This window comes from Camelus bactrianus, chromosome 36 (genome assembly GCF_048773025.1).
Source record: "Camelus bactrianus isolate YW-2024 breed Bactrian camel chromosome 36, ASM4877302v1, whole genome shotgun sequence".
Lineage (NCBI taxonomy): Eukaryota > Metazoa > Chordata > Mammalia > Artiodactyla > Camelidae > Camelus > Camelus bactrianus.
In genome coordinates, this window is record NC_133574.1 from 3,818,737 (window position 1) to 3,832,692 (window position 13,956).

The window sequence follows — 13,956 nt, forward strand, 5'->3', positions numbered from 1 at the left end:
GGCTGTGCTTCCCACCTCGCGCACCTGCAGATGCAGAGACGGGTGCACACACACGCACACACAGGACACACGCACGCACAGGACACACACACGCACACACAGGACACATGCACGCACAGGACACACACACGCACACACAGGACACACGCACGCACAGGACACACGCACGCACACACAGGACACACGCACGCACAGGACACACGCACGCACGCACAGGACACATGCACGCACAGGACACACGCACGCACACACACACACACGCACATTCCTTCTTCTGTTTACCCAGGGGAAGGCAGTAATTCCTCGTGAACCTCCACAGGAAACCTGCCCTGATGTGCAGACAGAAACCCACTCAGCACAGGGAGCTGGGTTCAGTGACCCTGTAATAACCTTTGATGGAAAAGAATATGAAAACGAATACGTGTACGTGTGTGCACGACCAGGACGTGACGGCGCAGGTCAGAAGTTAACACACTGGAACTGACTTACATACTTCAATTTTTTAAAAAATTAAAAAAAAAAAAAAAAGCTGTTTAACCAGCGTCTGTCTTTTACAGGCTTCCTGAACTAGAGGGGGAGCAGTCGTGTTCATCGGTGCGGCCACTGCCTCTGTCCCCACCGCAGGTGGCACACGCCCTTGCCCCGCCCTGCCTCTCTCCCACGGAGAGGACAGCCCAGCAGCGGCTGTCCTGAGGCCCCAGAGGGACCAGGGGCTGCCGGACGTCGGTAACGCAGCGTCTGCAGGGGGTCCAGCTGTGCGGAGGACCTACGGGGCGCCAGGCCCGGGCCGAGCACGCGGGGAGGGGCTGCTGGTAGGTGTCAGCTCCCCGGGCCACGGGGCGCCCAGAGGGCTGGTGAGCGTCACCGCGGCTGCGTCCCAGCAGGTGCGTAAGGAGAGTCAGTCTCTGCGCCGCTGGGCGGAGGGAAGAGGCCGCCCTCCACAACGTGGGCGGGCGTCCCCCAGTCCCCAGGGGCCTGAACAGAAGGAGAAGGCAGAGGAGGGTGAATTCGCACTCTGCCTGAGCTGGGTGTCCAGCTTCCCCCGCCCCCGGACAGCGGGGCTCGAAGTGGAACACGTACACCCTGGCACCCCTGTCCTCTCACTGCGGACAGCAGGCCGCGGGACCGCCCTGCCTCCGCGACCTCACGGGCCCATCCCTGTGATAAACTCTCCTCCTCTCTCTCTGCATCCAACTGGCTGGGGAGACCTGCTGTCACGTCCAGCCCCCCTGCACCGTCACCCCCCTGCCAGAACGCCTCTGGGGACAGGGCGCTCACTGCTGGCCAGACAGCTGAACTCCGACTGCCAGACACGGTTCACAGCTGCCCCCCTTCCTGCCGCCCTGCGGTCCTGCTCCTTGTCCCCGGCACCTCCTCCCCGACGGCGCCGCACACACGGCCGCCGGCGTCTAACCGGGAGCCCCCACCTGCACCCCCCCCAAGAGACTCCCTTGCCAGCTGCCGGCCCCCAAGGAAGCAGAGGGCTCCTCCTGCCCGTGTGGCCCAGACATACTCTGGCCGCAGCTTGACGTCCACCTGCCGGGCGTGCGGGGACAGCGCACGTGAGAACAGCAGGACGGCCACGATCGGCTGGAGGCTGCGCCTGGAGACACTGCCGCCCGCTGGGGAGGAGGAGGAAAACCCACGTCAGTGCCCAGAACACAGGGCCCGTGCACGGAGGGCCCCTCAGACGCGACTCCCCCGGAGGCGCCTGGGACCGACCCGGGCTGAGCGCCACCCCTCACGGGGAAGCCCAAGGACCTGCTGGAACTGGCGCCCAAGTGAAGAAGGGATGACGCCTGGCACTAACGAGCTTCTAGCCAGCAAACCAGAACACAGGGCATCACGGGCGGGGATTCGCCACACCCGCCCACGGGCTCCGGCGGGAGCAGCGGACCTGCCCCACAGTCTTCGTGTACCAGCTGGGCTCCAGGACCAGGAGTAGGATGCAGTGAGCACGTGAGCAGGATCACTCCGGACAAGGAGGAGACCCGCAGGAGTATGCCCAGCGGGAGGGTGCCCGCGAGGCCCCAAAGCAGGGCGTCGGGTGCAGACTCGCAGGGCGGGGCGGGCAGCACTGGGGCGCGGCCCCCAGACGGCAGGACCACCAGGGACCCGTTGGGGCTGGAGCCCCAGGCCCAGGGCAGGCGGCCCGCCTGGAGGGGACGGAGGGGCCCCACCCAGCACCCCCTGCTCCCCCGCCCTCCCCAGCTTCCCGCTGCAGCCACTCCACCAGTGCCACCAGCCGGGCCTCGGACACTCCCGCCTGCTCGTGGCCCTTCAAGGCTCCTCACTACCAGAAGCGGAGCCCCAGGGCCTGGGCTGGGGGGCACGAGGCCCCTGCCATCCTCCTAAACCCCTCAGCTCCATCCTCTTCCTGCCCACCACCTCTCCGTCCTACCTCTCTGCCCGGCTCCTGTCCCCGGCACACCACGAAGGGCCGATCACATCTCCTCCCCTGGGTGACGTCCCCCTGGCCCTGGCTTCCTGGGGCACCCCAGGCCCACCTCTGACCCCTCCCCACCCTAGGGTCGGACCTCCAGTGCGGCTCCCGCAGGTGCCCCTCATCCCTGCACCTCACGGCTCCCGCCACGCCCCGCCCCCGCAGACATGCTCACCACTCATCCTGGGGCCACGGAGCAGACTCAGACCACTATGAAGATGCACAGGACGGTGCGGGTCTGGATCGCCAGGCATCCTGCAAAACACTGAACCATAAAACGCTACTGAAAACAGCCTCTTTTACAAAGTCGTTGGTGGCCACAGTAGACCATTTCACAGCACAGAACGGCGAGAAGCATCTGAACGCGGCCAGACTCTCACCCGCTCTCATCTGCCACACACGTTTCCTGGCTGTTTTCATATAATTAACCTCCCAGGTGGAAACGCTGCCAAAATCTGAAACCTGAACAGTGACACCTTTAAATTGAAAAGAGCAGCGCCTCCCACGTCCGCTCCGCCCCGTGGCACTGACTGGCGCCGAAATTCCCTGAGCAGATTAACTTGACACTTCCATTCTATTGCGCCCTTCTGTCTCAGAAATGGTAAAATTCCCCTTTGTTTGTTTCTTCTTGTATATGCGTTAAGTTTTATCACTTTCTTCACACAGGCTTCATACAACTTTCGTTAAGTTACTAGAAATTTTACTTGAAGCCTATTTAAATACATTTTTGCAACACTCAACAGATGATTTCATGGATGAAGTTGGAAAGTCTTAGAATCACACTTCTGACATTGGAAGTGGAAAGAAAAACAAGAGACCGCGGGACCTCACAGAAAGCACCCCCGAGCAAGGGTGCCCTGGGCCACGTACTCGGTTATCCGTGAAGTCGGGGTCATTACGCTCCCTGCTCTGCAGGTCAGGAACCGGGGCCCAGACACCACCAGCCAGCCTCACTCCCTCCGCAGACGGGGACACAGGCCGGGTTGCTCAGCTCACACAGGGAGCCGAGACGGGTGCACACTCAGACCAAATGACAGCTCAAGGACTAATTTGTCACAACACCAAAAAAAGGCAGCTGGTCGGACATGAACAATGGAAAACACCCCTAAAATGGGGCCCACAGTTAGTTAAAGGCAGCCCAGTGGGGTGTGACATGTTGGAACGTCCTCAAGGCTCGCTGTCACTGTCTCAAGGCGACTCTGCAGCCATGGCCAGGCTGGGCATCCCGGACCCCACGGCCAAAGGGCAGTTCACAGCCGGTGCTGAATTTCACGAAGGACCCCAACAGAGGGACGAGGGCACAAGGCAGGGGGACGCAGGGCAAATCGGGAGCGAGAGCCTGAGCCCTGCAGGGAGAGAAGCCGTGGAGTGTGCCGTGACCCGGACACGACACGAGGAAACCGCAGCTGCGCCAAATGGTCGGGGGGAGGCAGGTGGCCGCTGAGTGACGGCCCCGCTGTGCCCGAGGCCTGTGGCCGTGGACTCTGAACAGCGTAGGCAAATGGGACCACTGCACAAGCACGTCCGTCTCCACTCGGCAGGCCGGGCTCCTGCCCTGGGTGTGTCAGGGGCCGGGAGAAGGGAGGCCCGGCTCCCTGGACCACCTGCTCCCATTGGGGGCGGGGGGAGGGCATTCAGAGGCTTCCAGCCAGGAGACAAGCCAAGAACCATGCTGTAGGTCACAGTCACACAGACACACACAGCTGGAACAGACTTCCAGGACACCCTGTGGGTGACTGACACTGAGTCACATTTTCATTCATTTCTATTCCATTGCTTTTGTTCACAACTCACCAAAATAAAAAAAAATGTACAGCCCTAGTGAGTTGCAATTTGAAATTTAAAAAATACTGACTTAATCTATGCTACATAAATGAACTTAGTCCCACACACATACACTGCAGGAGCCACTGAGGCCGAGGTAGGACACGATGTAACACGGGGACCAGGAGCTGCTGGGTTTGTCTCCAAGGTCACCGCCCTCTGCTGAGGCTCCGTCTCCCGCCCCAAAGAGGGAAAACCCAGAGGTTTTCTGACTTTCCAGTCACCGTCCATCCATCAGCCACGTCTAGTTTATCTCACCAGCGCTGCACACCCCCTCCCTGCCTCCCCACCCCCTGCAGGCGGCACTCGGGGTCCAGGGTGGGCGGGGCTGGGGGGCCAGCCCTGCCAGGGCAGCAGGTGTAACAGAAAAGGACAAATCTGACTCCACGTGAGACCTGTTCCTTTGGCTTTAACCCTGTGCCCTGTTTTCTGGGCTCAGTCTTGCCGGCTCTGCACCTTTTATAAAACAGCGTTGCCTTTAGCCTGAAATGCACAGGAGAGCCTGTTCTCGGGGCTCTGCCCTTGAAGGATGTTGACACCTTCGCACTCCTGTAAAGGTAACAAGTTGCAGAACAGAAAACAACATTTGTCTTGTGGGAGGTTTGCAGGGGCACCATGACCTGACCCCCGGGGACGGCTGCAAGAACAGAGGATTCCCGCAGCAGGGAGTTTGCAACAGCCAACCACACCCTCCCCTTTTAGCATAAAAGCAGCCTGAATTCTGACTTGGGAGGGTGGTTCTCTAAGACGTTAGTCTGGCATCCTCTTGGTCTGCTGGCTTCGCAAATAAAGTCGGTATTCCCTGCCCCAACACCTCATCTCCCGATTTACTGGCCTGTCGTGCGGCGAGCAGAACGAGTCTAGACTTGGTAACACAGGGAGGGGAGGAAGCCCGAGTTAGGACTCACCGGCCTGAAGGATCTCCTCTGCCTTTGCTCAGAAAACCACAAAGGGGTGACTGGGACAGGGGATGGGAAAATGAGGCTGAAATATGACCATGAGCACCGGCCTTGGGGGGAGGCTGCGGGGGCTGCCGTCCCAGTCACACCACACTCGTGTCCCCGGGAACCAGGGAGGCCTGGCGCCCCCGAGAACGACGCGCACCTGCACCTGCAGGTGCCCAGGGGCCGGTCCAGCGCGCGCCCCTCTGGCGCCCTCCTCACCGCTCCTCCCCACCCCGCCCCGCCCGCTCAGCCCTGGTCCCCCCACGTGCCCACCCAGGGCCAGCACCGCCGCAGGCGCACCCTCGGCAGGCCACCCAGCCTCAGCTGGGCCCGCGCGTCTGCTCGGGGCCGCCCTGCCCCGTTCCGTTCCAGCCCTCACCGCGGACCCTCCAGCCGCCTGCCCCCGCGCCCTCCGCCCCCAGCCCCGCAGAGCGCCCCCTCTGGTCACAGCGACCTGGCCTGTGGGACCCACACAGACCCCGCCCCTCTGCTGCACCAGTCGCTTCTCTTGTTCTAAGAATGTTCAGTGGAGCCGGTGGTGTCCCAGGCCCTGCTCCCAGGCCTTCATGAACATCAGCTCCAGTTCCCGTCCCTTTCACAAAGGCCCCGGAGCTGGCAGCCCCTGGTGACGAGGGAGCCACTGGGGTGGGCGAAGGGCCCAGGTGGTCCTGGAGCTGCCACGCCGGCCCTGACTCCCTGGCTGTGGCCACTCCTGTGGCACAGAGGAAGGCCCTCTGTGACTCCCAGGCCTTCTCAGGACGCGCGGCGGCAATGGACCTAACCCAGCCGCGGGCACAGCCGTGCCCCTGGCACCCCCCTCCCTCCGTACGCGCCGGGCCCTGCTGGACAGCTCTGCCCACCCGCCGGCCCCCATCCTCCCCAGCCGGGTCCCGCCGACCACGCGCCTCCCGTCGCCTGGCCCCACAGCCTTCCGCACAAGCCCTGTGGTGAGCTCAGAGCCCTGCTGTCCCGTCCAGGGCCCGGGGAGGGCAGTGTCTGAGCACGTGGGTCGCCCCTGAACAGGCACGCGCCGGCCGGGTGGACTGAAGCCGCCTGCCGTCAGGACCGTGCGCTCTGCCTGGGCGGCCTCCTGCCCCGCAGCCGGGAGGGGGAGCCGCCACGGCGCCGGGTCACAACCCCACACGGAGGACAACGCGCAGGCCGACGAGGGAGGGCGAGGAGGGACAGCGGACGTTCAGAAAGAACGGGGCTGGCGGAGCCCGGGCCCCCCCCCCACCAGGAGAACCGTTCGTCCGCCGGGCACACGGGTCCCCAGCACTGGGGACGAGGGTGACAGGCCTTAAAAGCCAGCATCTACTTGCTGCGCTTTCGACTGAAATCGGGTGAATAAAGCCGCCTCACCTGAAGCGGGAAATCTCAGCTGACTGAACCCGAGGCCGCTCCACCTATGAGATCAAGGAGCTGCACTGTGGCCGTTTACTCAAATGGCGTTTTTCTCTCAACTTCAATCAAGAGGGTGCCTATGAATAAGAAAGAATTGAAGTAATTAAACTAGACTCAGCCTTCCCAAGTAGCTCTTTCCAACAACTGTACAAAGATAACCCTGGGTCTGTCAGACGTGCCAACTGGGGCGGGGAAACGGGACGTTTGGAAAAGGAGGTTCAGGAGGCGTGGAAGGTGTGCAGGACAAGGACAGAGCCCCCTCCCGGGAGCCTCGGGCAGCACCGGGCCACGGGCTCAACCCTGGCTCCAGAGCCAACGAGGAGTCCTCGAGAGTGTGGAGGCCCCCGTCTGCGACACGGTCACCCGACAAGGCACGGGGCCCTCCTTTTGGAAAGAACAGCGTCACTCCTTGTGTTCACTCAGTCACCATCCACACCCACCCCCGTGTCTATACGGCACGGCCCAGAACTCCACACGGCACCACACAGGATGGGGCTAGTGAGCTTCTCCTCCATGGACGGCTCTTCACCTGCCAGGAGGGCGAGGGACAAACTGCCTCCCCCTGTCCTGCCAAGAGGGCAGGCAGAGGCCACGCACCTGCGTGCTCAGGTGATCGGCAGGTACAGGACACACACACGTGCCTGGAGCAGGTGATGAGCAGGTCCAGGACACAGGACACCAGGAAGCAGACGCAGAACACCAGCGGGAGCAGGCAGCCACACCCCTAGGACAGACGACACACAGTCCCTGCGGGCTGGGCCAGGTGAGCTGTGCCCAGAGGATGCCCGGGGCCCCGCCCTCCCTCCCCTGCCCCACCCGGGTCCCAGCCCCCTGGAAGCAGCAGTGGCCTCTGGGGGGCTGCCCGTGCTGGTCCTCTTCTCGCAGAGGAGCCCCTCCTGTGCCTGCCCTCACTTCACCACCACCCCAGGGTCTCTCCAGCCCTGGGAGCACCTGGGAGGCACTCTCCTCATGCAGGAAGGCCAAGGGCTGCACAGACCTGGCTGCCGGGCACTGCCCTCTGCCTGGGCCTCATCTGGAAAGGGCTTTTCTAGGAAAACTTGGGTCCCCAGGTAGGGCCGTGCAGACGGCCTCTATGTGCCCGGTGTTTGGGGCTGGGGGTGGCTTCCATGCGTTTCCTGCAAACTCGCAGAAGGATCACTCCACTCGGGAGGTTTATTAAGAAAGTGGTATGTCTGGGAAAAAAGTGGAGATTTTCTGGGGTCTTTCTTACTAAAACACAAACACTGCCAAACTCACTCAGACTCGTAATGATTAAACGTTGTTTAAACTATTATATCTGCGTTCCTTTCCAGAGCCTGCTTTTTCTGGAAAATTGGGCCACAAGCACCTGGAAACCAGGGTGCCTGTTTGGTCTGTTTCCTCTTGCGGAAGCCGTCATGAAGCCAATGGTGTGTGTGCTGTGGACGGAGAGGTCTTAGAATTGAGTGCACTTAAAATTAAGAGCAGCCCCACGCAGCGGCCAGCAGGCTCGCACAGCCAGTCCCTCCGGGAAGTGGAGAGCTGGCGTGTGGCTCAGGCTGTCCCCAGAGGCGGGGCACCGTGGGAGTGTGACTGCGGGAGTGAAACCTGAACTTGACAGGCAAGGGACTCGCGGTGCCCTCTGACCGACGGACCCAGAACAGCGCTTACTGCGGGGTTATCAGCAGGTAGACAAGGCCGAGGGAGGTGGCCAGACTCAGGCACAGGGCGACGGCGCTGGTGGAACACTCGCCCTGAAGCTGGTGGTACCGCAAGACAGGAATCCCCCGTCAGTGGCCCTGGCTTCCCGGAGACACCAGGCTCTTCCCGACGGCGCGGGGTTGCCCAGAACCACTGCAGCCTTGAGAAGGGCCGCACCCACGTTCTCAGACGTCCCAGGGCCCCAGCCTCCCACCGGTACCCCACCCCGGCACCTACCTTCCCCTCGCCCAGCCTGCCTGTACTTCAGGGTGAAGCCGCTCAGGTCCTCCATCCCCAGCTCCACCTGGCTTCCAGGAGGCGGCCGATGTACCTGCTGACGCGTGTCCTGGGGGTGGTGCAGACCACGTCTGCAGAAAAAGATGAGCGGTGTCTTGAGTTTTTCCAAGGCTTTCTCAAGCCCCTCTGCTGCCCATCACGGGAAGGAAGGAAGGAATGTTGTCACACACTCCACTTACCAAAGAAAAGAACTCTATGGTCCCTCCTTCTGGATCCTCGCCCACTGCGGAGTCTGGGGGCCTGGAGTGGGGATCTGAGATGCAGCTGCGGCTCCAACACCTGCTGGCGGTGAGATCCCAGGTGAGTCATCTCGTCATCGGTGCTTGGGCTCCCGCGTCTGTAAGTGGGGTTACACGGCACACGAGTGGTGGCGCCGTGCGGAGGGTTTCCGGGCCGCACACACGAGCAGTGGACGGTGTCCAGCACACAGCGATGAACCTGGTTCTTTGAAAATATTGATGAAATCAATAGATCTCTAGCAAGCGTGACAAAACAAAAAAGAGAGAAAGACACTAACAAGTTCAGGAAAGAAATGTCACTTTACTACCGACCCTGCAGACACGAAGAGGATGGTAAACACCACGACAGCAGCGTGGTGTGAATCTGACAGCTGAGATCAGTGACCTGCTCCCTGAAACACGCAAACTACTGCAGCTCACCCAGCAGGGAAGGTAATCAGAACAGCCCTGTGATTGCTAAAGAAATCGAACTCATGATTTTAACATTCGTGGAAAAGTAATCTCCAGGCTGAGACGATTTTACCAGAGGATTCTACCAAACACTGAAATAAAAATTAACAAAAATTCTGTACAATAGCTTCTAGAAAATAGACGAGGAGGCAACACTTCCCAACTCACTTTATAAAGTCAGCATTAAACTGATCCCCAAACCAGGCTGAGACAGTAAGAAAAAAAAAAAAAAGAGAGAAAACAATCTTTGAGGCAATACCTGTTACGAATATTGATGAAAAAATCCTAAGAACTTTTTATCCAGCAGAAAGAGTTTAGCAATATATACATAAAGGTTTGCAACATGACTGTTCCAAGACACGCAAGGCTGCTGAGGTATTTGAACATCAATGCAATAATTCATTATATTACAACCGTATTCACCATCACGTGGAATCCCCCATGGTCATATCGACTGATACAGAAGAAGCACTGCACAGAGTTCAACATCCGTTCCTGATACACATGATCGGACAACCAGGACTGGAGGGGAGCCTCCCCCAGCTTGGTGAGGAGCGTCTACTGAGCACCGACAGCTGACAGCGTGCTCGGCGGTGACAGACTGAATGCGGACCCTCTGCAACTGCACAGTCAGCGGTGTCCGTCTCACCCTCCCATTCAACACAGAGCTAGAGCCCTCCAACCAGGGCGAGAAGGAAGGGAAAGGAAAGAAAAAACAGATCAGCATGACAGAAACGAAACTGCCCGTATCTGCAGACGGTATGACAGTCAGCACAGAGAATCCTGACGGGAGAAGAAAACCCTAGGACGGATGGGTGAGCTCCAAAAGGTCACAGGGTACGAGACACACAGTAAAAAGCAACCGTATTTCTTCAGACTAAACTATGAGCACGTGAAGACCAGAATGAAGACAGAGCACCATTTACAGTCACTGAGACAGAGAAACACTAGTCAGTCTAACAAAGCATGCACAAGGACGCGTAGGCTGAAAACCATAAAACGCCAGAGAGAGACATCAACGGACAGGAGAGCCACCGGGGATCAGAAGACTCAGCACAGTGAGGACGTCAGTTCCCCCCACCCTGATGGACACAGGCTTAACGTCCTTCCCCTCAAACCCTAGCAGGGGTTTTTTTTTCTGTAGAAAGACAAACTTATTCTAAACATTAAATGGACTGGCAAAGGGATCAGAATAGCTTCTTTGTCTTAAAAAGAAACCAAGTGAGAGGAATCACGCTGCCAGTGACTTACTATCTAATTACACCCCAGACAGTGTGGTCTTGGCACAGGGACAGATACACAGATCAAGGGAACAGGACACAGAGCCCAGAGACAGCCTCACGCAAGCACGGGCAACTGAGTTTTTGGTTGTTGGCGGCGGTAGGTTTTTGTTTTTTGTATTTTTGAGGGGAAGTGTTAAGCTTTATTTGTATTTATTTTTAGAGGAGGGACTGGGGATTGAACCCAGGACCTCATGCGTGCTAAGCACGTGCTCTGCCACTTGAGCTGTACGCTCCCCTCCACGGACAAGTGATTTCTGACAAAGTGCCAAAGCAAGTCAGTGGAAGCATAGCCTTTCAACAAACGGTGCTGGAGCCACAGGAGAGCCGCCAGCAAAAGTAAATACATAAACCTTGACCCAAACCGCACACTTCACTTTAAAAAACTAACTCAGAATGGATCATAGGCTTAACTATCAAACAGAAAAATATGAAATTCAATCAGAAAGCAGACAAAAGACACAAGAGGCATTTCACCAAAGAAGGAAACATACAGACAGAAAATGAGGGCTTGAAAAGACATTTGACATCATTAGCCAACAGGGAAACACAAAATAAAACCACAACCAGATGTCCCCACACGTTTATTACAACAGTAACGGTTAAAAAAAAAGGTAGTGACCTTTTTTACAGGACCAAGTGCTGGTGAGGAAGCAGAGAAAACTGGGTCACGCATGCACTGCTGATGGGAACGTGAGCTGAGATGGTCACTCTGGAAAACAGTCTGGATGTTTCTTTAAAAAAAAAAAGTGGGGGAGGGCGTAGCCCAGTGGTGGAGCACGTGCTTAGCATGCACGAGGTCCTGGGTTCAATCCCCAGTCCTTCCATTAAGTAAGTAAGTGAATCAATCCATCAATCAATCAACCTCCCTAGTTAAAACCCATGACCCATCAGGGCACACATGAGCATCAGTCCAAGAAAATGAGAATTAATTAACGTCTACATAGAAACCCGCACCTGCAGGTTTAGCGTAGTTGTTTATGTAACAGTCCAAACTGGAAACACCTAAATGTCCTTTGGCAGCTGAGGGGTCAAATAAAAGCGCACCACCCGACCCGTGCCGGGCCGGCCAGCCACGCCTGCGGGGGTCAGCAGCCTGAAGGGCCCAGGGGCACCGAGCTGGGCGACGAACGGGCCGAGTTCCAAAGGTCACACACCGTGCGGTTCCATCTGTACAAAATCCTCGGGTGACCAAGTCACAGGCAGGGAGAGCAGACCAGCGGCAGCCAGGCTCAAGGGTGGCCGTGGGGAGGGAGGCGGCGTGACCCTGCGCGGGGAGAGACCTCGGCGGTGACGGCGATGTCTGTATGCAGTGGCACGTGCGGATGGTTACACGGACCCACCATGTGATGAGCTGGCAGAGCGCCCCCCCCCACACACACACACGGCGCTCCAGGGTCCGCCGCCTAGCGTGGGTGTCACACCGTAGCTCTGAGATGCCCCCGCAGCCCCATGGGGAACGTCCCTGCGCAGGTGCTCGATGCCACGGCTCACATGCCTGCCATCGGCAGTCTGTCAACTCCACCTCCAAAAGCTGGAAACATGCTAAATACGTGAAAAGACAAAACCTAAGGCACTCCCCGTCTCCGCCTGGAAATCAATGATCAGTCTTCTGCAGCACGTCCCTCCAAACTTCTCCCTCAGCAGACACCAGCCAGCCAGATGGGGGCTTGGCCCTGGACCCTGGAGGGAGGGCTCAAGGTGACAGAAGCGATCACTGGGGGTGCAGACCCTGAGGCACACACGCACCCACCGCCCCAGAGCTCACTGCATGGCTTCTTCCAAGGCGGGAAGCGGCCAGCCAGCCAGAGCTGGGGTCTGGGGGCCCTGAGCCCACAGGGCGCCTGTGGGAGACTGTGGGGACACAGGGGCCGAGGATGAGACCCGGGACACTGCCCCTCATGCTCCCGGGGACGGTGAGAAGGCCACAAAGCCAGGCAGATGAAGGGCACGCAGCATGCGGGACTCCAGGAATCCAAACGGGACTCCCGACACTGGTATGAGAGCAGGGAGGGAAGGGCCCTGCATGCAGCCAGGCCTGCCCTCCCGGGAGGGTCCTGGGCCACAGGGTCAGGGCAGGGGGCTGCAGACCCCGGCCAGAGAAGGTGGGCCAGTGAGCTGAGGTGTGCATCCTCCCGGACCTCAGGAGCCCTGGGAAGAGCTGGGGCGGGTGCTGCTGGCGCTGAGGTCCAAGTGGGTCACCAAGGAGGCTGCTCAGCCCCAGAGACGGAGAGACAGACCGTAACTGTGCAGGTTAATCAAACACAGTCTGAATCCTGGGGTCACAGATCGTTTCACCAGTCAGCATGCTCTGCCCAAGAGAAGCCTGGACCCCTAGGTCTTCTCAGCCCTTCTCTCGGAGGAGTCCTGGGGGCGCTCAGCCCTTGCCTCCGCTCCAGGATGGCTCTGGACTGCCCTGGCTTCACCTAAAATTTGATTTTTTGTTCCTTGTGGATTCTTTTGGATTACATTTGATTAAAAAAAAAAAACTTCTTTGGTTTAACACAACATTGTAAAATGACTAACTCAATAAATAAATGTTTAAAAAAACAAACTTCTTTGGGGGGAGGTGATTAGATTTATTTATTTACTATTATTTGAGTTTTTAATGGCAGTACCAGGGGTTGAACCCAGGACATTCTGTGTGTTAAGCACACACTGTTACCACTGAGCTACACCCTCGCCCACATTTGACTTTTTTAAAACATTGCATTAACTATTATTTATCCTGATTCTGAACGTTGGACGTGTGTTTCAATGGTGCGCCCCACCCCCCTCCCCCAGTTCCATCCCCACGGGCCCAAGTTCAGCCAAGAGGGCTGGGGGTGGGGGCGCTGTGGGAGGAAGACAGCGTTTAAACCCCTGTTTCTACTCTGACCATGTTGCGAACAAGAGCGTCTGAAAGTTCTCCTCTTACAACTTCTGGGCACACGTATTAACTCGCACATACGCTGAAACGCGTAACTCGGCAGTCAGGAAGGTGAAAGAAAATGACCAGGACCGGAGACATCAGGACGCAGGGATGCGGGCCAGGGGAGGGCCCGCCATGGGGGAGACCAGCTTCCAGAGCCCCGTATGTGTCCTGGGCTCCCACAGAAAACCCGGGGCCTGAGCAAGGCGGGCAGGGAGGTCGAGGCCCTCCAGCTGAGCCCCAGGCTCCGAGGCTCCATCAGCAAAGAGCAATCAGGGGAGACTGTGCAGTGGGGACGTGCCACTGCTGGCCTGCCTCAGACCCGGCTCTGCACCGGGGGCACCTCAGGCGTGTGTCTGCCCCTGTCGGCCGCCTGGGGCCAGCGTCTCTACCTGAGACTTCAGGAAACGGAGACCGGAGGGAAGGGGGCAGGGCACAACCATTAAAAGAAAGACACAGCCATCAGCACCAAGGAGATGGAAGA

General features: G+C 58.5%; 1 protein-coding gene across 1 annotated transcript; it reads right to left on the reverse strand.

The window, feature by feature from the left end:
- Nucleotides 1-481: 481 nt before the first annotated feature.
- LOC105080204 (uncharacterized) lies at nt 482-6,556 on the reverse strand. The gene is made up of 3 exons (XM_010969106.3): nt 2,619-6,556; nt 1,514-1,622; nt 482-975 (listed from the first exon to the last, which is right to left on the reverse strand). Exons 1-3 carry the CDS (start codon nt 2,695-2,697, stop codon nt 552-554), a joined length of 612 nt encoding a protein of 203 aa, XP_010967408.1. The 5' UTR covers nt 2,698-6,556; the 3' UTR covers nt 482-551.
- Between the last annotated feature and the right edge of the window lie 7,400 nt (nt 6,557-13,956).